General features: G+C 34.6%; 3 protein-coding genes across 3 annotated transcripts; 2 read left to right on the top strand and 1 right to left on the bottom strand.

Moving 5' to 3' along the window:
- The first annotated feature begins 1,456 nt into the window (after window positions 1-1,456).
- LOC109036467 (asparagine synthetase domain-containing protein 1) lies at window positions 1,457-8,669 on the top strand. Its single transcript, XM_019050706.2, has 7 exons — window positions 1,457-2,252; window positions 3,076-3,279; window positions 4,101-4,392; window positions 5,101-5,723; window positions 6,312-6,476; window positions 7,196-7,437; window positions 7,919-8,669. Exons 1-7 carry the CDS (start codon window positions 2,196-2,198, stop codon window positions 8,094-8,096), a joined length of 1,761 nt encoding a protein of 586 aa, XP_018906251.2. The 5' UTR covers window positions 1,457-2,195; the 3' UTR covers window positions 8,097-8,669.
- Window positions 8,670-8,892: 223 nt separating this feature from the next.
- LOC109036470 (mitochondrial S-adenosylmethionine carrier protein) lies at window positions 8,893-12,827 on the bottom strand. Its single transcript, XM_019050708.2, has 7 exons — window positions 12,681-12,827; window positions 12,282-12,368; window positions 11,605-11,761; window positions 10,894-11,003; window positions 10,141-10,411; window positions 9,658-9,799; window positions 8,893-9,202 (listed from the first exon to the last, which is right to left on the bottom strand). The coding sequence occupies exons 2-7, from the start codon at window positions 12,354-12,356 to the stop codon at window positions 9,097-9,099; spliced, it is 861 nt and encodes a 286-aa protein (XP_018906253.2). The 5' UTR covers window positions 12,357-12,368; window positions 12,681-12,827; the 3' UTR covers window positions 8,893-9,096.
- A 58-nt stretch (window positions 12,828-12,885) lies between these two features.
- On the top strand, window positions 12,886-26,670 carry LOC109036469 (RING finger and SPRY domain-containing protein 1). Its single transcript, XM_019050707.2, has 9 exons — window positions 12,886-13,440; window positions 14,770-14,955; window positions 15,788-15,854; window positions 16,790-16,930; window positions 18,072-18,187; window positions 19,311-19,672; window positions 20,921-21,076; window positions 21,569-21,673; window positions 22,518-26,670. The coding sequence occupies exons 1-9, from the start codon at window positions 13,030-13,032 to the stop codon at window positions 22,618-22,620; spliced, it is 1,647 nt and encodes a 548-aa protein (XP_018906252.2). The 5' UTR covers window positions 12,886-13,029; the 3' UTR covers window positions 22,621-26,670.
- The last annotated feature ends 839 nt before the right edge of the window (window positions 26,671-27,509 follow it).

Genomic DNA, 27,509 nt, shown 5'->3' with positions numbered 1-27,509 from the left:
GGATCCTTTAGCTATCCTACCGCTATTAGAGTGCTGTCGAGAAACTAATCACAACTGTCGGTATGTTCTGTTGAGCAGTTATGTAAATATAAAACGGTTGTATTTGTTAGTCAATTTCTTTTGTATGTGAACAATAACTGAATGTCCAGAATTCCAAACATCTGACTGTATCTCAAGTAGGTATATGTCGGAAATATTTATCAAGGTCAGAGTTTGTGAATCCTTGGCAGCAGTTAATGAATTTCCCCTACTTAAGTAACAACTTCGCTCAACAAAGTTTGGTAAGTAAGTACAGCTCAGATCCACCATCGTACACATATAATTACATATTAGTTTAAAATCAGTGCAAGTTATGTTTTGAGGGTAAAGTGTTCTCTATTCTCCAACATTTATTAGCAGGGGTGCGAATTGCGCGGAGGCTGAGAGGTACTTGTTATTTTTCTAGATTTTTCAGATTTGCAATTTTTGTGGAATACTTACTGTGACTTTGGCACACATTCTAAAATTAACAAGAAATTCCACAAAAGTTTGATCAGCGCGTTGTGCTGACCTTCTTGCGAGAACCTAGCCCGAAGCTGAAAATTGCAGAGGCATGAAACAATGTTCACTTTGGTTTGTGAGATTTTCTTATAAACTTGGCATCCTCATATTTGTCCGACTTTTACCAAAATAATCTTGAAATTATCTCTCCCATCACCACATAGCAACAAAATTAGCATAAACATTCTTGATAAGAGGTGGCATAGTATCCAGAGACCCCTGAGAGTTTTGTATTAAATACTAATGATGCTCCTCTGGCAGAATTAAAAATTGACCATTCTAAACTACATACTCATATCAACAGCTCTTGCTGACAACAACCTGCTACCTTCATCAACTTAATCTAAAGTTTAGAATAATAGATAAGCCGCCAACTAATGTACTATCATTGCCATGCAAACAGTCAACCTTGTATTTATTGAGGAATGATAAATACAGTTTTTACTATGCCTTAGAGTTCTTACCATAAATCTTACCATTTGGAGTCAGGAAATAAAAATAATTGCTTCATTGTTTGCATTTTTATTGGCCAACTAAGTTCACAGTGGAACTTTCGTCTACTTGGTGTTAATGAAGGTAAATATTTATTCTTCTCTTATTTGGATGAGAATTACCTAGGTACATCAGATAGGTAGGACATACTGTGACACTGGGTGCCGCTACTAGGTACTCTACTTATATTTCAACGATACTGGAAAAATTCATAACTCAGGTAAGGGCGTTATCTTGCAAGCTACAGAGCTAGTAATTAGTCATATTTCGATCCTTTGAGATTCTTTCATCATTCAGAAATAAAAAACTAAATTCAGCTGGAACAGGCACATTTCTAGGAAGGAATGTGACGGATCATTTATATCTAATTTATCATCGTCATCTCACTTATCAAACAATGCTTCTCGTCCTCATCTTGTTCTAATCTTGTTGAGAGAGCAGGCGAAGATTTGAAATGCGCGCTACAGATTCGGTAGTCGCCTGGCAAAAGTGGTACCCGCCTGACGTCACAAAACTTCAAGATGGCAACAAAAATCAAACTGGGACAATAATCAAAGAAAAGGACTGTGGTGGTTACAAAGGAATACCTAAATGATCATTCATTTTTTCGAACCCTTATAATTTAAAAAAATTAATTTGAAGTGAAGTACGTATTTGGAGACTTTACACTTTACTGGGAGAACATCCAATGCCCAGCATGAGCATTGGAAACGTCATTCGTGAACTCAAAATGACCGACTTGTTTTTCTCTATGCTTTACTTCCTTTGTAACATGTACATTGTGTTCTTCTGTTTTAATCAAGAGAAATTATAATTTCACAGTGTTCTACCAGGATTTGACCGCATAGTTGCTTTAAATTAAAATTACTAATTATGTGCAGCAACGTCTGAATCCAATGATCAAATGCAGTACTAATAAGTTTATGTATCACACCGTTATCCACTCATTGTTCATCACAGTTAGCTTCCTGTTCAAGGTAAAATGAGAGCTTCAATCGCAAGTAAATATTGTAGCAAAACGTATCAGCTAAACTTCATTTGAAATTCAGTTGATCATATACTGGACATGCGTAATTACTTACACTAATCGGGCTGTGAATAGTTAGATACCTTAATTTTGAACACTTTCTATGTCTGGGATATGATATTCCGACGATCCTATCATGTGTGGAATATTTTGCACAATTTGTAGAAGTACCTCATCATCCAGCAAGATCTATGTAAGTATTCTTCAGGTTATTTGGTCACTAGTCTCATAAATTTGGCTGTAAGTACATGTTGACGGTGAAGCTGCAAAAACTCGAATTTTTTCTGAGATATGTTAAAATCTCTGTTCCCAGTTTATTATATCGAAAAAGTACAAACCAATGTCATCATTTGAAATGCACACAGTATTTTTCACAAAGAAATAAAAAATTAGGAAAGTTTTCCAAGAAGTTTTTAAGTATCTGTTAAAAAGAAAAAAACATGACTGTAAAAGTCAAAAGTATCACGAAACCGAGTTGCAAGCATTCTTGCAGTTGCACCATCATAGGTACTTTATTTGGTTTATAGCTATAGTAAAGATCCTAATGAATCAAAATTTTATTGTAGTCCCTTTTCATGACACGATTACAGCTTTAGATGCCAAATCAAGTATTCCATATTTCCGCTAGTAAATTTACTTAGTAGGAACTATGAATATAATATGACTCACTTCTTTAACAGTTAAGTACAACTATATTTTTAACCAACAGTCCACAAAAACTCTGTGACTACCTAATTTGTTATTTCATCTTTTGATATCAAGTAAGGCTAGATCCAAGGAATTTCCGTTCTTAGGCTTTTAATTTGAAGCAACTATTTAAAGGGACCTCTTTTGCTAAATTTGCTGAGTTGCCTGGAACATCCTCCGTCATCTTCCTCAGTAGAAAAGTGCTCACAATTGTGGTGTGTGTTCAACTTGGGCGCTCTGCAGAAACCTTCAAAAAGCTTTGGAAATCTATTCTACTGTCGAATATCAAGCACTGATTTGGTCACTAATATCAACCTTTTTCTTCATAGTTGGAGCCATGTCATGATAATCTGAAAAGACGAGGACCAAATGCGTGCGGATCCATCACTCAGAAATTATCAGATTCGGTCAAAGGAGTCTTTTTTGCGAGTGTACTGTGGATGCAAGGATGCTCGTCTCCTACAAAACAGCCTCTTGTTGATGCAGAGGGCAACATTCTACTATGGAACGGAGATATACTTGATGGCACATTGGTAAGACCATTCCATTGTTTAATGAGTAAAATACCTTGAAGGGTCTAATAAACCCAAAAATTAACACCAGTTTACATTAGATTTCACTGCAAAACCTACACTTAGATTATCCTGCACTTGATTTTAACATTAATATGTTTACAAAATTGGTATTTTTGAAGTTTTCAGTAGGTAACGGAAGGTTAGGTAGGTCAGAAGGTTAGGTTAGGAAGGTTCAGTAGGTTCCGTTTGTTCCCGGGCCATAAAAAATGCAAGCCGATAATAGAAGTGGATGAAGGTTTTAACTGTAACTCCAAAGCTCCTAGAGAATTACTCTCTAGAGAAAATTCAATTAAAAAGGCAGAATTTCAAAAGCAAAACAATGATTGTAATGGAATGGATATTGATCCAAATTCAGTGCAGTTCAAATTTTTTTGAGGGCAGATTAAGTGAATTCAATGGCTTCACTGTAGAAAATGTTGACTTTGTAAGAGACTCGAAGCCTACAAAACATTATACCCACGCTGTTCACCTTTATATTGTCGTATTGCACATTGTGCTCTATCTACGTATAATCTGCAAGACCTATCTAATCTGTATCATAAAGATATAATTACATTCCTACTCTGGTCATCCACTCAATTCGTATTATTTGATCAAAAACTATTTGATGCCCATTCTTAAAAAATTGGCTTTTATATCGATTTATTTTGAAGATTAAAATTGATCTACATCTTGTGTGGTCTTGTTTGCTTTGAGTCAAATTCAATTAAATTTAAATTCAATCTAATGCTTTCAATTGTCTTGGCTGTGCATTTATTTTTTTCCTTTTAATTTTGCAGCGAAATGAAGGCGAATGTGACTCTTTGATTCTACTAACCAGACTTCAGACAAATGATGTTTTGAACACTTTAGCAGCCATTCAGGGGCCTTACTCTTTTATTTATCTGGATCGCAAGAAAATGCAGTTGTGGTTCGGGCGAGATCCAGTTGGAAAGCATAGTTTTCTCTTCAATATTTCCGAGGATGCAGCAGTATTTACTTCTGTCGGAGTATCCTCCATTCCATCCTTGCAGGAATTGCCTGCTGCTGGAATATTCAAACTTGACTTATCGTTAGGTGATTTTACCAAAGGTAATAGGCCACTCATTACTTTTCACCCTAAAGTATCTGCCGAATCAAATCTTTTGTTAAAATTGATGTGTTAATGCTGGAGAGTCTGGATGAACCAGAATCCAGATGATCAAAAAATTGAAAACCAACATGAAATTTTGCTTGCACATAGTATGCAATTACATATTGATTCAAAAAGGCTCAAAGAAATTAGATTTTTTGATGACCAGATGATTTAATAGGTGCACTGATTGAATCTCGACCAGTTACTTGACATTTCCACTAGTGCATGACTGCCTGGTGTCATCAGGACTCTAGATTTCGACTGTACGCACCCGTTAAATCCATATAGATAATCAACAATCTGAATATTAGCAGTTAGGGTGATCAAAACTTTATTGCTTGCGACACAACTTTTTGCCAATTCATTATTTTTTGTGCGTTGATACATCAGCAATTTACCATTCAATCCTACCTCCAAAACTGATTGATCACATTTATTTTTTGATGTGCTTCTCTAGCTTCTGTTTTGTTCCTCTTTGTTAGAAGGCATCTCCTTTGAAAACATAAGAGCACTCAGAATTTTTATTATATTCATCTTGCGTCAATAATCTTTTAATAAATAATTCTATTTTTTAAAAAAATGATTCCCTATTTTTACTTGTATTTCATCAATGGTTATTCTATCACATTCATCATTTAAGAAAGTTTTTCCCCTAATTTTTTCAGGTCTCGTGATACATCCTTGGGAGCACCGCAAGTTTGATATTAGCAGGATGATGGACCAGCTAAATGTATATACTGTGGATGTACCTGTAACACACTGCATTCTTCGTGAATTCAGTTTTCAATTCAATTTTGATGAAGTGGGTCACAATTTTGATTTTTTATCAGATCCTTCTGTAAGTGGTGAAGATTGTTTCAAATTATTCTACCAGCGTAGTCACTTTACAGGAAATGTTGAGAAATTGTTGGCGCTTTTAAGAAGATCTGTGCAGGTCAGAATTGGTTTGCAACCTCCGCTTTGTGCAGGTTGCATAGAAACAAAGACCAATTGTGCTCACTCAAAAACTGCTGTTCTTTTTTCTGGCGGGTTAGATTCGACAGTTTTAGCATTGCTTTGTCATGAGTTTGTTCCAGAAAGTGAACCAATAGATTTGTTTAATGTCGCTTTTGAAAAAATCTCAAGGCCACAAAATGTCAAACAGAAAAACAAATTTGATTCTACAAGTTCTGTGGAAGAGCCGAAACCCTCTGAAAGCAACTTCAAAGTCCCTGACAGGATTAGTGGATTGAATTCATTTGAAGAACTTGAAAAATTATGTCCCGGGCGCAAATGGAATTTTGTTGAGGTATGTGAAGATAAATTCTAAGCATCTATTTTGTTTTTTTCTTCTTGAATCATGTTTTGCTCTCTCTGCAATTTTCTGGAAATTTCTGCTCTTGTTAATTTTTTTTAGAGAAAAGTAAGTAACATATTGTCTTCAAACTTTTCAAATACCTCATAAACTATGAAAAAAGGTACAACATTTAGAAGCAGATATTAGCCCAATTTTGCATGGAAGGAATAAAAAATGAGAGGAATTTATGCAATGAGAGATGTAGTCAGGCTCATCCTGGTTTTTGTCCACACATAAAAGTCTTAAAATAACGTAATTGTCGAGTAGTAATTTGTAGAAAGATAAAAGAAATTTACGAGGTTTTTTCTTTCTTTTTCTCAGTACTTTATGTTCCTTTTAGCCTTTCATAAAATGGCAATAAAAATAAAAAGGCAGCAGAGGAGATTTAAAAAGTGTTAGAAGTTAGATAGAAAATTATGGACACTCTGCCGCATAATTGGCCAACTAATCTAAGGAAAACTCCAGCATTAATGACCTGTTTCAATTTAATATTAAATTACTTTTCAACAATTTTATCAATTATATTTTCATGTTCGATAGATCAATGTCTCAAGGGAAGAATTGAATAAATTTCGGAAGACTCGCATCTCAGATCTTATCTATCCGTTGGACACAATTCTCGATGACAGCTTAGGCTGTGCTCTGTGGTTTGCTGCCAGTGGTCGAGGGCTCTTGGATGGAGAAAGCTATTGCTCCCCAGCAAGGGTAAAATCTTTAAAACAAGAACAACTATTTTTATCTCTAAGGAAAATGACTTTTATATCATGGTTATTGAGCAAAGATACCCACGATTCAAGCAAATGCTGCTTATTAACTTAATTCCATTGAGGAACTGAATTTTAAACCGAAAATTACCTTTGCAGAACTGAGTGACTCAGATGCTGATGAATTTGACAAGGATTTCACTGAACTTCATAAAAAATTATGCCAACTTAGTGCCGATGAGAACTTCATGTATGTACTTCTCCAAATTGTTCATCCTTTTTGTTTTTTCTTCAGAACAAATTCTGAAAAAGGTTGAATATTTTTCTCCGAACTATTTTTTTGGATCAAGTTTACTACTAAAATATTAGTTAAATAAGTAACATTTTTACATCAGCATTAAAATACAAACGGCTAATTTGTGCCGTTTCGCAGAATACATACATAAATGCAATATTCACCATTCTGAACTCATTATCAATACAACTTTAGTAATGAGGTAGGTTTCTGAAATATATTTTCACAGTTTAAATATCTTTGAAGTTTTGATTGACCTTCAAGGACTCAAATCATTGATCGATGCACACACAGCACAACTTTCAGCACATTAATTCTTCTGCATTCTGTGTAATGTTTAATAGAGTTTTTAACTTCTTGTTAAAGTTTTTTCAATACATCTCCAAGTATCAATCTAACATCTCTTTCCCTTTATGATATTGTAGGTTCTCATTCTAGGAATGGGTGCTGACGAGTTACTGGGAGGATATACCAGGCACAGAAAGACTTTTGAACGTTCTGGCTGGGAAGCCCTCAACAAAGAGCTTTTAATGGAAGTCTGGAATATTTCTCTCAGGAATTTAGGCCGTGACAATCGTGTAACAAGTGATCATGGGCGGCAACCAAGGTTCCCATTTCTGGACGAAAATGTCATAGCATTTTTAACGCAACTACCTCCATGGGATAGGTAAGTCTTGGGCAGGTTCATTTTTACCATTAAAGAAGGATGAAGGATGAAGAGCATGAAAAATTTTGGCTCCATTCATCCATGACAAACAAAATTTTTGAATGCCTGAATGATTTAACTACTGAATTGTGTTTTTTTTTTCTCTCTCTCTCTCTCTCCCTCTCTCTCTCCCCCTATCCCATTGCAACTGCAAAGAAAATTCAAGAGAGTAGGAAGTTCAGAATTTCAAAAATATTTTAAAATATGCCTCAAATCTCTCTTGGCCAATTGAATCGTTGTACTGTGCAGAAAAATTCTCATGGGACTCATTCATAACACGGACATTTTCTGACAATCTTCACGGCTTGATTTTGACTGAGAAGTTTCATGAAATATCGCAAGTTTCAAAAAGTGTGTCAATTTTTAGAAAAAGGTTCCATACAAAATTTAGCATGGTATGTACAACAGAAAGTAAAACGCAAAAATTATTTTTCATTCACAGGTGTTGGTTTCCTAATACTAAGCCCGGTGTTGGGGATAAGTTACTTCTGAGGCTGCTAGCATGGAAGTTGGGCTTACAGTTTTCTGCCCTGTTGCCCAAGAGAGCGCTTCAGTTTGGTTCAAGGATTGCGGACAGCAAGGAGAAAGGGAACATTAAGTGCCATAGGCTAACAACGTAATTCCTAATATGTATTAAACCATCACGGTCTATTATCAACTCCCAGAAACCAGAAATTGTTGGCAGATGCTATCGATATAGGAACCTCAAAGCGGTTGACCGTAACTCAAGGAGACTCAAAATCAAGGCAAATTAAGTAGGAACTTAGAAATTTGATCATTAGGTCCTTTGAAAAGTGTTGAATTGTGCCTTTTGGAAGATCAAAAATTCTTGCCAATTCTGGAAGCCAGTAAATGAAGAAAGACAGATCGAAATTTAGAAAATAACTGTTTCTTTACTGTTAACAGTCTTACTTGAAGAAATTATGTCTGTCGCAGTAACATCTTATAAATTATATGTACTGAAAAAGCAAAACAAATATGTAAATATTACAGCTTGGAAAATCAACGTTTTCAAACAAGAATTTAGCCCATGCATCTCCACTGATGACAACCATCAGTGAAGAAAAATATGTGCCTATTCGACTTTAATGAGTACCCAAGTCTGTAAAAAATGATGAAATGAGAATATTACAGTTAAAAGTTTTGAAACAGGGACCCAAAAAAAGAAAGATTTTTGCTTATTTATTTATTTATTTATTTATTTATTTATTTATTTATTTGTTCTTTTATTTTTGTTTCAATACTTTGTATTCAATCAATTAAACAATAACAACACCATACAAAAAAAAAATAATAATAATAATAATAATTCAAAAGCCATACAAAAATTTAGAAAACAGAACCTAACAAAACTGTAATATGTTGTCTGATTATCAAGCAAAATACCGGGATAAATCAAACAACAGACTAAAACTATCATAAAATTTGAAATTTAAGTATCACAATGCTTTCAAGTTAGATGTTAGGTACAAACCAAATACCTAAATTTTAGAAATCTTCAGCCTCTTCCTCATGAAATGATTCATCAAAGATGAGCCTCAAAGGCAATTAGTCAAATTATGAAATTTTCTATAGGTTGAAGAATTTGAAGGAAATATATCACACTTGCAACAGCTATAACTATCTTTCAAATCCAATGATTCGAAGAGTTTTATCATAAACACCAAAAAATATCCCTCCTCCTAGCATTATGGAAAATATCCTTGGCAGAAAACCGGCGAACAACCTAAACAAAAAGACGAAATAGAATTAAAGGATGAAGCCCACAAAGTGAGTTAAAGGAACTTTGTACGGCAAAAAAAAAAAGTTTAGTCCTAATACCTAGTCAAGATATCCTGCAGTTATGAAATGAGCAAAAATAATATTCTCCACACTTTTTTAAACCGTTCTATCATGAAGAAAGGGAATTCATCCATAATTTTTCCTTAAATTGAAAGGTTACCTTTGTTGATTCACTCATCATGCAATAAAAAGGGGCTGGGGCTCAAAACATTATACAAAGCGATGGCTTCTACTAACTTGGATCAACCTGTAACAAGGTCACTGTATAATGCTCATAATCAATTTTCAGCACTTTCTTTTATTTATTTAAAGTTATTGTCCTATTGAAAATGAAATGTTCATTAGACATCACTGAAGTTTGACAATTCCATTTGAAAAATCCGTGAAAAGTGGACTTACTTTTTGAAGCCGTGCTCTTTCTTAATATCTATAAGGACAGTAATTATATTAGTGTTTAAAGCTTTTTTGGACCCAGCTTCTGCCAACATGATTTGTGTTTTCGCAACATCTAACGGTGTCGTAATAGCTGAGGCTACTGCTCCTGTAGAAAAAAAGCGATTAAAAATTTAAATCAATTGATTGATTGATAGATCAAATTTAAAAAGAACACTACAATCCTTGGATTTCAGTGCAAATTGATTTCCAGTTTGTTGCTCATCATTTTGACTATGTCAGACATGACATGAGCCAAAAGTTTTAACAGCTCTCTTCTAGGACAGTGATTCAGACCGTTTTAATTTTCCGAATTTTGAACGAATTCTCAACATTTTCTTGTCCAATAATAGTTCACATTCACGAATATAATTTGAATTGAATGAGATACTTAGCTGGATGTGACTTTTTTCAGTGAGAGAGAAACTGAAACTGGGAAACCACACTAACCTGAAAAGGCTCCACACGCAGCAACCTCTGCAGAGTTGATGGGTCTACCTTTGAAAATTTTCCATCGCTTCATCGAATACTCCCAAACAGGGAATTGAATGATGGAAAAAGGTATGTCCCTGAATAGCGTACTAAAGTAACCCCTGTAAATGCCTCTCATGCCTTCTTGCCTTATTGTGTCTTTCATGATGGCTAGCGGGGATTTGGCATTAAGCAGAGCTTGTCTCCTTTGCTTTACAATCTCTGCAGGAACTTTGATACAACAACAAGACTGAAACACCAAGCAGAAAACTACAATTCAGGGAAAGAATGTGATAACTATCCAAATAAATCAAGCTTTAAATTTTTTCTGTGATTAATAAAACGAAAAATGTTGATTGCAATTGACAGACAAGGCAATAGACAAAGCAGACAAAGGAAAAATGGAGAAATGCTATTGTTTGAAGTGAGTGGTTGCAGTGGACGAAGGACATAAGTAACAGACTGCCTAATGGCAACCTGCAAGAGACCATTACTTCATCATTTTCTCCCTTAGTCTATAAGGAGCATCCAGCTCAACCAATAAATTTGCCCTCTTCTTTGTCTATCCATTTCAATAATCAGCTGGCAGCGACTGAAATCACTAGTGACTGTTCCATGAAAAAGGTTGAGGTACACGGAATTGGGACTTCATATTTTTTAGTTATCACTCAAAATAGATGTGAAAAACAAAAAGACAGAAGTCACGCAGAGACAAGATGCAAAATTACTTACAACTTCAGCAAATGAAGCACTTGTACTATGAACAAACGGTAAGAGTTCTTGGCTGCAATGAGGGGTGATAAGATCCTTCATACCATTGTAAGTCGCGAAAAAGGCAGCAGCTGAAAAGATAAACAAGAAGCAAGTAATGAGATTATTCCTGAGAAAAGAGAAACCTCTGTGGAAAAGAAAGCATCAGGAGCTTTTCTCAGACGAAAGAGTTTTATTTAAAAAAACATGGTTCCGGAACGAGATAGCTAATTGTTAATAAATATTTTTTATCTTTACATAAGTTGAAACCCTTAAAAATGGCAGAGGCAGGAGTAAAAAATTACCCAATCTTGCGACCCGCGAAGAGAGGATGTTCTCAAAACCTTGAAAACTTAAGAAATGGAAAATTCAATTTAACCCTCTATGGCATGAATTAATTTTGGATCTCAGATTCTAGGAGACACAATCTATTTTGTAGCTTGTATAAAAAAAATAGAGTAACGAATTTTTTTCCAAAATTTTAAAGTTAGGGGAATCAGCTTTTCAAAAAAAGAAAAAACTAATGAAATTTTGCAAAATCATGGCACAGGGGGAAGATTTGATTTTTAAAAACCCCCAAATTACGATGTTACCAGTTCATAACGCTATGCCATGGAGGGTTAAAAGCTTTCTCATGAGATTACAAACCACACTTACTCTAAGCATCATGCGGGTGACAGCTTATTTACCAACCTGAGAATGGAGAGGCAAGAATGGCTGGTGCAAATCCTTTGTAAATACTTTTAAAGCCTCCAGAATTCCAAAACCCATACTGGCTTTGCAATCTAGTTTTCAGAGTGTCAAGAGGAAATAGTATTGTATCAACAACCACACCAGCAGCGGCACCACCCTGCAATTAGATGAAGAAACATTATTCGTCATGAGTAATTACTGCCTAACCCTGAGTGATGAAGTTATATTTTCCACAAAAAGAAAAAATAAATAGAATAAATATAAATACCTATCACGCTTTCTGCTAGTGTTAAAGGTACTTGTCAACAGTCAGCTTGACATCAACTGAAAAATTAATAGTTTTAAGCGAGTATCTTCGCTAATACGACAGATGCACCCAGCATTGACTATTTTTTCTGGTGGGACAAGATCATACACTTAGAGTCCTCTGTTTTTGACCACTGAACTCTCTGGAGAAGCATCAAGATTCTTACAGTTGCTTGGATTTATCATCGAATAAGTTTACGCACATTTAGACTGCGACAGAAGATCGCCTGACGTAACTTTTACATGTAAAGTAAATGGAAGGGGCAAGATTGCAAATCTTCTGTTGCAGTCTGAGAGTGCATAACCTTACTTGGCACAGACTCTTTTGATTGTTTTGATCAATTGGACGGTGGGTGGAAAAAAATTCTTACCACTATGGACTGGGTGAGGTTCTCTGTAGTTCTCTGAGATACAGCTTCATGAGTGCTTGATGCTTCGATTTCCATAGTGAAATCCAACTACAAAAAATAAGGTGATTAATCATGGAAGGTAATTGATTTGAAGGCAAGTTTTGTTCTCCAAGACGGTAAAATGTACTCAGTTCATTTCCCCTCCAATTTCATGTAGTATTTAGAATCAACAAGAAAAATAATAACTTTAGTCAAGACGGGGCACTATCATTCAGTGACGAATAAGCATATTGAATTCGCTTTGTCATTGAAAAACTTATTGTCTTAGCTCTAACAATAAATTGCAACTGATGTCACTCTGTTGGTCTGTTGGCACATCTGAATCAGCGAGTTTATTTAAGCTGCAGAGACAACTTTTACCTGTTTTCCTTTAAACCCTTATATATATCTTTAGCATTACTTAAAAATTTCATTATAATATTTCAATCAAACTACTCATACGAACTAAGTTCTGAACACTTCGTTCTGTACCACATGCACTGATAAGATAATTAGTGATAAGAAGATCCTAACCTATCAAAACGTGATAAGGTGGTGATTGGTTACGATTCGGAGTGATGGGTGGTCTTCTAGTTGCTTCACCGAAAAAAAACAGGGAAGTGAGAGAAAAAAAAACGAAAACGACGTTGTGGCCAAAAATCGAAATGTAAACAATTAGTAAATTGTGCAGTTCTTTTATGTGACTAAATTTGACTCCATCGTTCTATCAATGGGCGCGGGTGGTTGTAAATTTTGTCAGTTTTCTTCAGGCAGATCAAGGAACACCAATTCTTTTGATGGCCCCAGTTCTAGTCAACACAACATTAGTACAGGTAGAGGAAGCATTCTCTCCGATGGCCGAATAGATAGGTATGTTCCAGGAGTTTTTGGTTCCACGTTTTGTAAAGTCAACAAGAAAACAGTTGACCGATTAATTTTACAAGTCTTGGGAATCATCGGACACCTCGTCGAAAGTGCACCTGACACCCCCGAAGCGCTTCAAAAGCTGAACGAAATCGCTGACAAAGAAGAAGGATGGATTCAGATGATTCATTCTATGGTGAACATCATCCCGTTGGATAACCCATTGGGTCCAGTTGTCATCACCGTTCTTCTTGATGACTGCCCTCTTCCTAATAAGGTATCTCAAATTTGCTTTGTTCTGTCCTAAGTTAAGGCCAAGCTAGCATAATCCAGACATTTTCAAATGCCATTCTTGAGGAGCTCAATTCTACCTGATTCCAAAGTATTGCCCGGAATCCTTGTTTATCTACATCAACCATCCAAAGTTAAAGAATAATACAGCTATCTTCTTTCTCTTTCTGCTCATACATGCCGAAGTGACTGAGACTTAGCTGGAATATTCACATGACGATTCCTTTGTTTCACCCACTTCCTGTGAGCTCTGGCCGTCAGTTTCATCGTATGTGAAGCCAGGTACTGAATTTTACTTACTGGCTCTCGATGTGAAAACCAATGATAACCAATCAGATGTTAACTCATTCCTTCAAGAAAGTAGGGACTGATAGCCAGCACACATTTAAATCAACATCAGCTAAAATATTAGAAGGGCAGGGGAAAGTAAGGAAAGTTGTTCCTTCAAGGAGGGACTTGGAGGACAAGGCGCGCAAGTGCAGTTTTTGCTGTTTCAAGAAATGTGTTCGAAGTTTCGAAATGACATGGATCCTTATAGCGGAAAGAAAGTTCAAACTGACTTTTTGATGCATTTGGAAGTGAATTTTGCTCAGAATACGTAACAACACTATTATTAATTAAACCATTAACATCTCAATTTTTTCGAAAACTGCACTTATGCGCCTTATTCTCCAAGCTCTTCAAATTTGTAGGAATAGGTATTTTTGTCTCGAATAGAGGAGGATTATCTCCCTCATCTTATCCAAGAAATGAGGGGCTTGGAGGACAAGGCGCATAAGTGCAGTTATTTCTATTTCGAGAAATACATGTTTGAAGTTTCAAAATTACATGAATCCTCATAGTGCAAAGAAAGTTCAAACTAACTTTTTGATGCTTAAAGATTAGAATTTAGGAGCGAATTTTTCACCAAATATTGAAGGTGAAACTACCAGACCATGTATCTCGTTTGCAGTGTTTGAAAATCTCCACTCACATCTTATTTTTTTGAAGGAGATCAAATCAATATCATTCCTTACAATTTTCACAGATTTTCCTCCGCACAAAGAGGAAAAATCACGGAAGTTTTCACGAATTGACGTTGAGTAGTTTTCTATTTAAAAAATAAAGTATGACAGGTAGTCTGCGACGCCGCAAACCGAGATGCGTGGTCTGGTAGTTTCACTGTCGATATGCAACAAAAATTACATGAAATCATTAATATCTCAATTTTTTCAAAAACTGCTTTTACGCGCCTTGTCCTCCAAGCCCCTCAAATAATATCTACATGTCTACTGGGCGTAGTTTTAATCTAATTCTTTTTCCATTTTTCCCCCAGGACACAATTGTTAAGCTGTCTAGAATATTCAGCTTATCAAGGTATGGATCAGTCAAGAAGAAGAAATCGGTCTGTCAGCAAAGGAATGTGTGCATCATTCTTGGCATGTTGGCAGAAAAACTAGCAGGTCCAAGCAGTGTTGCTCTCCTCACACCAGGCACGCTGGCTTATTTAGTCAGTAATCTGGTAAGGTCACCTCTGTCTCTCTGTCTGAACTGGTTTTATCTAGTTTCATTTTATTTTCACAACAACCAGTCCATAAAATCACACTAAAAGTTTGATGTATCGAACCAAGATTAACCCAACTTAATCAAACATTGCCTAATTTTTTATATTCAAACAGAAAACTAAGCAACATTGAGACTTGACATTTGACAGTATATTCTTCATAATCAAGGGTAAATGCATAGAAAATTTAAAGGCGTTAAGTAGTAACCTCTCTGTTGAAAAAGTAAAAATATGAGAAAAAATTATGCAATGTTAAATGAGGCGTCTAGAACCTGAACCGTTAATCTCTATTGTCTGAAGATTGTGCGATCATGATAATTTTAATAATGATAGAACAAGGCAGCCTCCGTGTTCATGTTTTCTTGTGAATTTTCTGTTATCAAGCGAGAAAATTTGGAAGAATGTTAAAAGCAGCTGGAGGTTTTGGTTGCTTCTCGCAGAAAATTAGTATGATTGCACAGTTTTTAGACAGTGCAATAAAGATTGCCGGTTTTGGTTCTAGACACCTCAAATTCATGAGTCCGCTTATAGCCAACAAATTTCTCAGTTGAAATTTTAATTCTAACATTTTGCATGTGAACTTTTAGTTCACTTTCAGATCAAGAAGGATTTTCTGTTATTTAAGTATCTCTTAATAGCTTCTTTCCTCCGCAATGTCAAAGATAGTGATCGTATCTCTTCAATTATTGATTCAGTTTCTCTCAAATATTTAAATTTTTAGTTTTATACATGGATTTTTGTATGTCTGGGTGTTTGTGTGTGTTAATGAGCCTTTTTTTTGTGTTTCTAGGAAGAAAATGTAGAACCTATTTTGACATTATTCTCTTTAGTTGCCTTGGAGAAATTTGCTCAAACTAGTAAGTAGTCTTCAACTCTTATTTGTTGTTTTATTTTGCGTTTTGAGATTGATTCATGATCATTGTTTACTTACTTCAAAATTTCAGATAAGGTTTTAGGAGCTTTTTAGATTGATAAGTTTTATTCTTAGAAGCCATTATAAGGGCCAATTATAAAATCGTATTTCTATTTTCTTACTGATGATCAAATAGAATAGAAATAATTCAATGAAGAATTTGCAGGTGTCTGAAATTTTGTAAATTTTATATTTGAAATGAAGCTGCTAGGAAAACTGAGCGTGAGGATATCCTTGATTTCTCAATTGAAAAACTTTGGAGGAAACATAACGAAATAACCGAATCTGCCAAAATATGTGTGATTAAATGGAAAATCCTGCCAAATGATGACACAAGGCGGCACATTTTCTCACTTTTAAATCCATTTTCCTCCAATTTCCCACTTCAGTAAAAACTTATGAAAACTACTGCAACCTCAGCTCATTAAGCACTCTTCGATGAAGTGCTAAAATTTGTGTGTGCAAATTCTCCATTCTATTCAACATGCTTCTCAACCAGTACTACTTGCAAGCGCTCTAGGTAATTTCCTCTGTCAGCAAGTTGTAAGAAAAGAACCTGTTCTTGGTGAGCAATTCTTAGGAGCCATCTTTACCACAACTGCAACTTCTCAAGCTCCAAGGGCCCCTTAGAAATTTAAGAGAAAAAGGCAGATCTAAAATAAGTGACAGGAAACAATCAAGACAGGCAGGAAGCACAAAGATCCCAGCAACCGCCGCTGTATCATGAGCATAAATAATCAAAAGCAAATGGTTTTGCCACAAATACTAGAAATGTAATTTTTTTTTTTAATTTGTCCTTTCTCTAAGCCTTTTAAGCTGAAGCATTTTAGGAAAGTGAAAGTTGCGTTTTTTACGAATTGTTCCAATTTATTTTCTCAGGTGAAAACAAATTGTCTATCAAAAGATACCTTGAGACTGAGCCTGTTAACCCTATTCTAAAGCTTGAGCGTTTTGTTGGATCTCAAGATTATGTGGAAGCACAAGTCGGATTTTGTGCACAATGGTGCTTAGATAATTTGTGTAAGTCTCTTTTCAACTCATAATCATAAAATCTTTATTTTTTTATTTCTTTGCAAAAAGCTCTGAGAAACTTTATATCATTAAGTTTTAGAATAATGTAACTACGCTCATATTGCTTATGTTGCCTCTAATTTTTATGTTTGCGAAAGTATTTTTGAAAAATCATGATTTTTTAATGCCTTTTCACAGAAGAGTGTATTTTTTATTTAACAATGGTGAAAATTTCAAACCACTTCTCTCATTTGCATTGCGGTGTCTCAAAATATCCGCTACTATTTAATTTTTCTGAAGAAGAATAAATCAACATCATTCCTTGAAGTTTTCATAGAATTTCCTTCTTACAGAGCAAAGAAATCACGGAAGTTTTAAAGAATTGACATAATTTTTCCATTTTTTTAAAAAAAAGTGAAGTACGACAGGAAGCATTATAATGTCGCAAACTGAGATACCTGGTTTGGAAGTTCGACCGGCGATATGTTTGTTTGTCTTTTCGGTGCACATAAGTAAATCCTCATAGTTTGTTGTTTCTTAATTAAAACATTTGATATAGTTGGTAAAACTTGCAATCCGGTAGTGGTTAACTTGTCTACCGACAGACAAGAAGATGAGAGAACAGGTCACACTGCTACACCAGCTTCAGGGGTGCAAAAGCGTCCTATTTTGTGATCTGCAGATCAGATGTGAAGCAGATCTTGATATGCGACACAAACTCACAATTTTCAAAGAAATTCCCTAAAATAACTTTCAGGTCTTGAAAATGAGAAAGTTCTCAAGTGTCAAAAGAATGGCAAATCACCAACATTGCTGTAAGGCAGATACGCTGGTTGGCAAAAAACTCGTCGATTCAGAATTTTTGCACCTCCGTCTTTCTTAAGATTTTGTTGCTTTTTACAGTTATAGATTTTTTTAACACAGCCATTTTCGTTTTCTCTCTCTGAATATTCTTCAAATTATGTCTACCAAAGAATTGTTCATATGTAATCATTCATCAAAGATATATTACAAAGAACATTGGGAGAGGCTTTGTCAACAATCGTATGCTTGCAAAAGATTTTTTAATTTAACCTGTATACCGGATGCATTCTTGGATCCACTTCTCATTTTCTTCAGCCTCTGTGTTTATTTTCTTTCTTTGTTGCAGTTGTTGTAGAGGGCAGGAAACTCTCCTATGAAAGTATAGATTTAACAAATATCAATGCAATGTTGAACTCGCGGGATGCCAGCGAATACTTGAAAATATCTCCGGATGGACTTGAGGTTTGCGATTGCTCTCTTCTGATCTAGTGTTGTGACATAGTAGATTTGGAGGAACGTAGAAGTTGAAACATGATTGATACGATGATAAGATTTAGGATTTTTTAACATTCTAGATCTCATCTAGTATTTGCTGCCTGCTCAAATTTTGCAGAAAAAGCGCTTGACTTTATTTTTACCCTTACTTCATGAACGAATTTTAACTTGGGGATATATTTTTCTGAAGTGACTCGTAGAACACATTGCACCCATATAAACGTGAAAAATTGACTCAGAAACAGAGAAATGCACAGTTCAATAAGCGCAACTTTTCCACCAATTTAAAATGCCCCGGTTTTGTGCCGAACTGAATGATGTCATCTGGTATCAATCAGAAGCGAGCATGGGTTTCTATGACCTTCATCAAATATCTTTCTATTTTCTGTTTATAAAAACAATAGGGAAGTCAAAATTTTATGTTCAGAATCAAAGAATCGAATAACATTCACGTTATCCGTAGTTAACAAGCAACAGTTCCACATGAAATACGTTTAATTTGAACAAACATCAGTGAAAAATAAGAAGAGATAGCGATTTGACCACTGCAGTACTTCCCTTCCATCATTTTCCTGCCATTCCGACGCGTTTTGAGTCTTTGGACTTTTTAAACGCGCACTTGTCCTGGATTTCGGGTCCAAAAATATGCAAATATGTCACCACGTAATCTACTCACCTGTTACTTTCATAATGTGAAATAAAAAACACAAACCTTAGTGTGTTCAATGCAAACTTTAGTGAAAAACGTGTACTCAAGCTCAGAACAGCCTTGAAAAACTTTGTTCACTGGTTTAAATTCAAGACTAGTGCAACCTCTTTAGGTCTGAAGTTATTGTTACTTTAAAGAATGTACATGCATTAAGATGTGATTCTGATGAAATTTATTGTTAAACCAAAACTAAATGCATTTCAGGTTACGTGAATCCATCGTCAATTGTTTTAACAATCAAACTTTGCTGCTGTATTTGCCTTGTTCTGCATCTAATAAGTAAAATCAGACTTTTTATACTGATTTATGTTGGGATTATATCACTCTTGGTTACATATTTTCCAATTTGTACTAAACGCATTACACTTTATTCTCATCTAGGCTCGCTGCGATGCATACCTGTTTGAAAGTGTCAGATGCACTTTCCCAATCCAAACTGGCATCTGGTACTATGAGATCACGGTCCTCAGCTGTGGAGTGATGCAAATCGGCTGGGCGACAAAGAAGAGCAAATTCTTAAGTCACGAAGGCTACGGGATTGGTGATGACGGGTTTTCTGTTGCATACGATGGGTGTCGGCAGCAGGTCTGGCACAATGCACACATTGAAATGCAGCCGAATGGACCACCATGGAAGCCAGGCTGCGTTCTTGGCTGTCTTCTTGATCTCCAGACTCCGAAAGCTGTTTTTTATCTCAATGGAAATGAAGTCGCTACGCACACCAATGTCTTCAAGTTTGCCAAGTGAGCCCCCTACTATGTTGAATTTTAGCAGTGTGGTTATGTATGCCTACCATCATTGCTTCCTTTTTGTGTAATTCAATGGTTTTTAAAAGTCTCAATTTAATGACAGAAAGTGTAAACTAAGAAAATGTAGAGAATACCTTCACTCAGAGAAATCGACCTGGCATCATTGTGTATCTCATACTTGAATGATGTGATAGGTTCATAGTTCAAGCAAGAATTGTAAACTGAGGAAACGCAGGGAATATATAATTGATGGCTAAAGTGCAAAATCATGTATCGCAATTGCAATTTTTCAAAATTTCCGCCCCTATTTTATTTTGTTGAAGAGAAACAAGCCAACTTTAAAACTTGAAATTTCATACAGAATATTCTGCTAACAGAAGAAAGAAATTAAGTGAGTTTTCAAGAAATTTTGTCCTGTTTTCCAATGAAATAATAAAGTACAACAGGAAGTCTGCAACTTCGCAAAAGGAGATACGTGCTTTTACTTTTTAGCCATCAGCATGGACATATTCACTCGTGAACAATTAAGGAGAAAGAAAAGTTTCTTGTCCGCAGACAGAAGACGACTTCAAAATTTGTGCAAAAATTGGTTCTTTCCAGTAAATATCCGGAATCCTATCCCAATTTCAGATATTATTGTTCCGTGTCATCAAAAATTCTTACTAGTCGTGGCTTTTTTTTTTGTTGTACCTCATTTTCTTTTTCTGTGCATTCTAATTTTACTCACAAGTCAATGGAAGAACAAAAACGCCAGGATTTTGAAAACAGCAAAGAAACAGCTACTGCAATTTCAAAAGTTTCATTGTAAAATTAACATCATCAGCTTCTACACTCTCAAATTTTGAAGCCAAACTTGAGCTGGTTCTTCCAAATTTTTTTCATCTTAATGTTATGACTTATGTGTATTTAAAAGTTTAAAAAATTTCCTTCTCATCAATGTAAGCGCTGCTGAAGTCGCCATTTCGTGAAAATACTTTAAGAAAATAGTCGCGTCAGCTAACATTTCATCTGTGTGACATAGTTTAAGAATAAATTCTACTTTCACCTTGCGGAAAAAGGAAGCCAAGGAATCACCGTTTGAAAGTTCTGTTTAAGCTGCCTTCATAGAGATATAAAGAGCTGCCTGAATTATTTCCAAATCCATGATTATTTTGTAATAGTTAGTTTTGCGTAGGCTATTATTTTTATCTTCAAACCATCTTCAATGCTTGAGTTTAACTTCGGTTGTTTCCCCCTTTAAAGGACTGGATTTTTTGCTGCTGCTAGCTTCATGGCATTTCAACACTGTCGATTCAATTTTGGTCGGAACCCTTTCAAATATCCACCAAAGAACATTCCTTTTCAAAGCTTTAATGCTGTTGGTGTGCTGAATGCTGAAGAAAGAGTTATTTTACCCAGGTAATTCCAAATGGATAAAGTTTTCTCTATTTAACTGCCATTGTTTGAAACAGTCCTTTTCCAGTGTGCATAATATAAAGTACCGTTTTCGTAGACATATTATTCTATTTTCGCACATACCTGTGTCCAAACTTCAATGGGGCTCTGCTCATCAAGTGAATTTCCATTAACCTAGAAGTTTCAATACATTTGACACTTTGGTTACCAGAACAAATGGTCATTTTCAAGCGGTAAGCACTTTGTTAAATGCGAACATCAGAGACTTTGTTAAAACTAGGTTTTATTTTATTGGATGCTTATGGAATCTGTCAGGGATTTTAAATTACTTTGTTAAATGTGGAATTTCGTAAAAAGCGAGTTCTTTTAAAATGGGTTATGAGTGTTTTTTCAAATGTCTGCTTGTTTTGTTTTTTTCTTTTTCCAGTCACCCTCTACTAGTATCGCAGTGTCTTATTTTCAATAATCTCATTAACTGTGTGTATCTTGTTTCAGACATTTAAAACTTGAAAAGTTAAGAAGAATGAGTGTAAAAGAAGATTCCTGTACATTATGTTTTGACTTTAAAGCTACTGTCACCCTCAAACCATGCAATCATAGGTAATTATTTTCTTCTGTATTCTCAAAAACTTCAATTTTTTATCACAATTGAAACCTTTGGTGAAAGATAAGAGTGAATAGTATTGTTGGTCAAATGGAGGTTTTGGTGATTTTGATCCATGATTATCTCAAAGAAAACCTCAATGAACAAGTTTTCCTTAGAAACTCAGTTTTTAGTTCTTCAAAGCAAGTTCAAAATTTTTTCGAGTCGTAAAGACTTAATGTAATTTTCAACTTTTAAATTTGCTCTCTTAAAAGCGTAGAAAGGTTACTTATCTATTTCATTCTCTGGAGGCTTTAACCGTTTTTGATCCTTTGACAAATTGAATCCATTTTTTCTCAGTTAACTTTTTGAAAATGAAGAAATACTGAAGTTACTTTTTTCTTCCATTCGAAGCTGCACAGTAAATCTGCAATTTCCTAAAAACAGAAATAATTTTTTTGCTCAAAATCTCTCAAAGTTTTGAAGTTTAATTATTTTTCAATTTCAACCCATTCACTTTCACCCAAAAATTTTAAATCAAGTTTTGTCTGTAAAATTCAGTGTCTAGATATTCGTTTGAGAAGATTCAGAAAAGTGTCCAAATTTACAGAAAGTACTCTGGATATTTTTCAATGTTTTCTTCTATGAGCCTATGCCAAATTAGGTAGCTGAGTTTTTGAGTGGGATCATAGATCTGCTGTCCCTGACTACATTAAAATGTATCCAAGAATAAAGATGGCAAATATTGCGTCCAGTTCCCTACCTCATTGGACGTCAACTCTCGTAAACTTGCAGCTAATTGATTGTCATGACGAGAATTTCTGAGAAAAATAACTTTATAAAAATAATTTTTTTTTTCAGCGGATTCTGTGAAAATTGCTCTGTGCAGTTACTATCGTGTCCTGTGTGCCGGGCATCAATTTCAAGTATGGCTGTTGATAACCCACCCGAAATTACCAGATGAGTGCGTTTGTTCTTCATGTACCTTAGAATTCTAGCTTTAACATTTTTTCATTATGAATAACTTGACCGGACGATACAATCAAACTGTGTTTCTTATTATCCTAGTTTCTTTTCAACCTGCAGCTAGTATTTGCTTCTTAGTCAAGCGGTAGCATTTGAAACTCGTAACCTACAAACTTTATACTTCGTCCAAGTTCATCAATCCAAAGAAATTTTTGAACGATACATACCTAGCTTTAATCAATTGGGCAATAGCAGTTTAGATTGATATAGTTTCTTCTCTTGTAATTAAAGACGTTCACGAGAATAATAAAATATGTGATATTTTTTTTTTAGTTGAGTTAATCGACTTATTTTTGCATTGTAATTTTTGAGAAAAGGAAAAAAAATCCTCCAATTATTTTTACCAGTGGGTTAATGCACACAAACTTTAAGACTTTATTTTCTATATGCCTCTATTTTTTAGTAATTTTAAGGAATATGAAAGTGAACGTTTCAATTGTAGTCGCTCAGACTGCAAGCGGAATTTTTGAAGTGCTACTTTTTGGGGCCGATCATTTTACTTTCTGTCTTTTAATCTTGTAATCTGAGGGGAGAATATTTTATTCTAGAAGCAAATTTTACCGCCACCGAAAATTTGAATCCAATCCTCTGTGCACATACTGATATCATTTAAGCATTGGTTCTCCATTACTTTGACCTGTCAACTAATATTTGACTCTCAAAAGCAGAAAAATTTACAATGCGCTTTCAATATCATGTTTTAAATATTACTGTAGCAGTATTTATTTAAATATTGCTGTAGCAGTATTTATTTAAATACTGCTACAGCATATAATATATAAATATCTCAATTCCAAAGATTGATCCGTTTTCTTTTCGTGAAAGAAAAAAAAACAAGTTCCAAGCACAGTCCAAGCACTGGTGAATAATTTGTTTGGAATCAATTATTTTTACTTGAAATTTTCAAATTTCACTACACCATAATTGATGCTTTAAATAAACCATTATCAAAGCCACTCAGTATACACTAAATTTCAGCATGAGTCCAATTGAGTCATAACAATTTTGCAAAGTTCAAGAGAATATGTACAATCACTAATGATGATATTAGAACCATTGAAAAATCGAGTTTTCCTCCCCTAGATTAATGTGCAAGGGGGTAGCACTCCAAACAGAGCAAGCGTCAAAAATGCAAAGTCCTTTAAATCATAATGTGTGAGCAGAGTAGGCTTCATTCACAAATTTGCAGAACCTCAAAAACTTCCTTTCATCCTGGATGGGTTGAACTCGGAAAAGTATTCTCCCCTCCACAGTAATCTCTACTTCAGATTATTAGTTCCTCAGATGTGCTACATTTTATGCTGTCAAGTAATGTTATGATGAACAGTAAAAAGTTAAATTAATATTTTGTAGTTTCCATGAGGTCAATAACAAAAAACTAGAAAACAATAACAGTGCGGAACTTACAGTTTTATCCATATAATAAAATATTACTTCCCTCTGACTAAAATATTCTTATTCTTACATGATAGATACTGTTAAGGAGTTAGTGATTTTAGTCTCAGTCCCAATGATTTTCTTCCGCACAAAAGGTCTGTCGATCAGTTTGAGACTCAAGCTTTGAAAGAAGTTAAGCTCGTTTAATAAATAAATAAATAAATTAAAAAAATTCATACTTCTTCCAGTTCAATATTTTTAAGGTGCTTTTTATTAAGTTGTGGAAAAGGTTTAGAATTAAGGTTGACTGAATCTGTTTGCATTTGGTTTATGAAAATGTCAAGTTTATTTCTGTTGAAGTAACAGTTGCAATCCATTACACTAGAGACATGCCCTCCACTTTCATCTCTTTTCCTCATAAATAATCAAAAATATCTTTCTCTCCTCCTTTAAAAATGATGCAAAAGTTTGTCTTAATTGGATTTGTCTATAGATCTAACTCCAATTGATTCAAACATCTTCCCTCCTCTCACTTGCATTGCTTAGTAGTCCCCAAGTTCCTCAAAATCATAGGACTAGGCTCTAATGTCGGTTTTGGTTCCCTTTAAATTAGGTCAACATATTGTTGTAACTTGGCCAAAAATCATACAAGTTCTAAACATAACTAACACTTAATGGAAAGTTGAGCTTCTTTAAAGACTTGTTTATGGTGAATCTTCAGTAATGGAAACCATAAATCAAAATTAGTCAGTAAAGTTCACTGCTGTGGAACTGAACTCACCATTACCCTAATTTCTCACTCTCCAAAGTTTTTGGTTTGCTGTCATGTCTTGTTGAGACCTTTAATTTCGAAGGCACAATTTACTCTGTATGGAAGTACTCGCATTACCTGCAAACGTGTTGTTCAAACTATTTGTGAGGACCGATAATGGCTGAGAATCAAATTTGTTTTTGACACCAGGTTTAGAAGTGCCTTAATAGTATGAGCGAATTCTTGGAAAAGAGCCGTAGTTTTTGCATTTTTAGTCCCTCTTAACTGCTTTTTTAAGTCTAAGAAGTATTTGTTAATAGTTTTTCAGTGGGCTGAAATCTGATCAGATGTTGCCTGATTGTCAAGGTTGAAAATTTGGATTGTTTGACTGAAATTTGGAAGACGTTTAGATCTTCGAAATTTGTTGAGGTTTGGAAGGAAATAATGTAAGTGCAAGTGGAATATTCAATGTTTGAATGGAAAAAGAATGTCAACTTTCAAGTCTTTAAACGAATTACCTGGGATGGACCATTAGTCAAGATGCGAATTCTAGTAATATGATGTATGTTTTCTCATCAAAATATCTTTTAGAACACACTTAGTGCAACAAAAATTATTGAAAGTGATTTTCAACCAAGGTATTAACTTTTTTCGATGCTTAAAATTAAGCTTCCAGCTCATTGAAAAAAGCTTCATCTTGCACACTGAACGTAGCCAAAATAGTCTCTGCAGTATGAAATTATGGCTTCCTCAAACTCAACTCTTCAGCTCATAATCAGTTGCAGCATATTGTTTCTATTTTTTAACAACACAGGGCAGGGAAAGAACACTGCTCAACTATAAAGCCTGCCAAAACTGCTGTAGTGCGCGATTTGATTCTTGTAGACTCTAATTTTTCTTGTGAGCGGGAAATTCAAATATTTTGTATCCAACGCTAACTAACACAAACCATATCTTGGTTATGAGTTTATTTCAGTGATATTCATCGCAGGGATCACATTCTACGTGAAATTTTGAAGAAGTAATAAGTAACAGAATGTTTCAATTCGTACCTTGTCCAATGGTCCATTAGAAAGATATAAAGTGTAAGGAGCCGTTTTTAAATTCCTAATTTTTGGAATCCAAATTTTAAGCCCACTGTAAGATCTCTGCTGCTTTTTTCCCCTGCGGTTCTGCTTTCTCCAGCCTGCAAGCTCTTGACTGGTTCTTTACGTCTCAACATTTATTAATTTAAAGGATCTATTTTTCTGTCGCATGAATATTTTTATTTTTATCATTCTATAAAGTTGTTATTTTAATGTGTAATTACTACCTTCCTAGTCATGTGTTTATCCTCCGGAAAACATAATGTGAAATGATTATCGGATAGTTATTCAAGAAATGAATCTGACTATAGTATAGCGATTTAATTATTTTTACTCCAAAAAAAATTGACATGTTTGTGAAAAGAGGAAAGAATAGTAGCATTAAGTAAAGAAAGTTTAATGTTTAAAGTTTTTTATTGTTCATGCTTTTATTCATTCTTCCATTGCAAATATTTTTCATAAAATATGTGTTCTGCATTAAAAGGCATTCAGAGTTGTAAAGAATACATAATCTCTCTTATCAGAGCATATGTAACTATTAGTTAATTCTTTTACTGGGTCAGGGAAAAAAAATTATGCATCCTGACTTAATTTTTAAGTTGTAAGGCAGTCTTCTTCAAAGTAATTCTGTTTTCTCCTTGTGAGTACCTTGAATTTCTCTCGTCATAAAATATTTAGTTTGATTGCATTGCATTCTCTGCAAAAACAGTTGTGTAAACGTCAAGTTTAGTATAGACTTGTTTAAGCAAAATAAAATAAACATTTCAAAATCTAATTGGTTTTTGCACTGCTTCCTCTATATTTTTAATAATTCACAATTTTTTTTTTTTTTTAACTTCCAAAGAACTTAATTTTTCACTCATCTTTTGTTTTAAGAGGTATAGCACATCATTTTTAACAGGCAACGCCCCTGCAATGTTGTGGCTCTTAGATATTCGTAAAACACTTAGCTTTTACTTTCATTAAAATGAAGCTTGCTGTAGTTTCAATTCATTGGTGCATATTTCGAAATTGGCTTTGGCAACTACAAAATCTGATCAATGAATGGAGACCTCATAGCTAAAATCGTGGTTTGTCCTAAATAGTGAGGTTCAAATTGAGCACCCTTTTAACTCTACATGATGAGGATCGATGAATTGTGGTCATTTTAAGGAAAACTCAGGTTAAAAGAAAAAAAAGGAAGGCGAAAGTTTTTAAAAAGTTTGTATTTTGTTCTGCAGGAAAGGAAAATGCAGTTTGTGGAGTGCTTAATAAGACGAGACATTTATCTGTTAATTTTTTCACCTATTAAAACGTATTTTTGCTCCTCTTTTACCTTAATCTCAAAAAATTAGGAATGCTCTTTTCTCTTGATGGAAGTTTTAAATGCTCAATTCTTTTCGTTAAAAAAATAATAATTGCTCATCACGAAGGTCACAAGAGACAACGATTTCATTTAATGCCACAAAAATCTAATAAATGAAAAAAAAATTAAATTTATCTCAAGAAGAAAAATCACCTTCGAAGTCAAAATTTTGATGGTGCAAGTGAGTTTCTTTGCTCTTTTGAACATATCAAAAGTCGAAAAGTGCGTAACTCAGATTGTGTTATTGTAAGCCTCTGCTCTTTTTTTAT

Source organism: Bemisia tabaci, chromosome 6 (genome assembly GCF_918797505.1).
Source record: "Bemisia tabaci chromosome 6, PGI_BMITA_v3".
Lineage (NCBI taxonomy): Eukaryota > Metazoa > Arthropoda > Insecta > Hemiptera > Aleyrodidae > Bemisia > Bemisia tabaci.
The sequence above is the reverse complement of the archived record's forward strand: the minus strand, read 5'-3'. Positions and strand labels throughout refer to the sequence as shown.

Excerpts from the sequence above, each read along its gene's own strand:
- LOC109036470 (XM_019050708.2), bottom strand. The coding sequence starts at position 12,356 with ATGGAAATCGAAGCATCAAGCACTCATGAAGCTGTATCTCAGAGAACT. Across the intron at positions 9,800-10,140 it reads TGCGTGTGGAGCCTTTTCAG|GAGCAGTAGCCTCAGCTATT; the intron begins GTTAGTGTGGTT and ends TTTTTTCTACAG. Across the intron at positions 9,203-9,657 it reads AAAGAGCACGGCTTCAAAAA|GTTGTTCGCCGGTTTTCTGC; the intron begins GTAAGTCCACTT and ends CTTTTTGTTTAG.
- LOC109036467 (XM_019050706.2), top strand. The coding sequence starts at position 2,196 with ATGTGTGGAATATTTTGCACAATTTGTAGAAGTACCTCATCATCCAGC. Across the intron at positions 3,280-4,100 it reads ATATACTTGATGGCACATTG|CGAAATGAAGGCGAATGTGA; the intron begins GTAAGACCATTC and ends TTAATTTTGCAG. Across the intron at positions 6,477-7,195 it reads GCTATTGCTCCCCAGCAAGG|GTTCTCATTCTAGGAATGGG; the intron begins GTAAAATCTTTA and ends ATGATATTGTAG.
- LOC109036469 (XM_019050707.2), top strand. The coding sequence starts at position 13,030 with ATGGGCGCGGGTGGTTGTAAATTTTGTCAGTTTTCTTCAGGCAGATCA. Across the intron at positions 16,931-18,071 it reads ATGGTGCTTAGATAATTTGT|TTGTTGTAGAGGGCAGGAAA; the intron begins GTAAGTCTCTTT and ends TCTTTGTTGCAG. Across the intron at positions 18,188-19,310 it reads TATCTCCGGATGGACTTGAG|GCTCGCTGCGATGCATACCT; the intron begins GTTTGCGATTGC and ends ATTCTCATCTAG.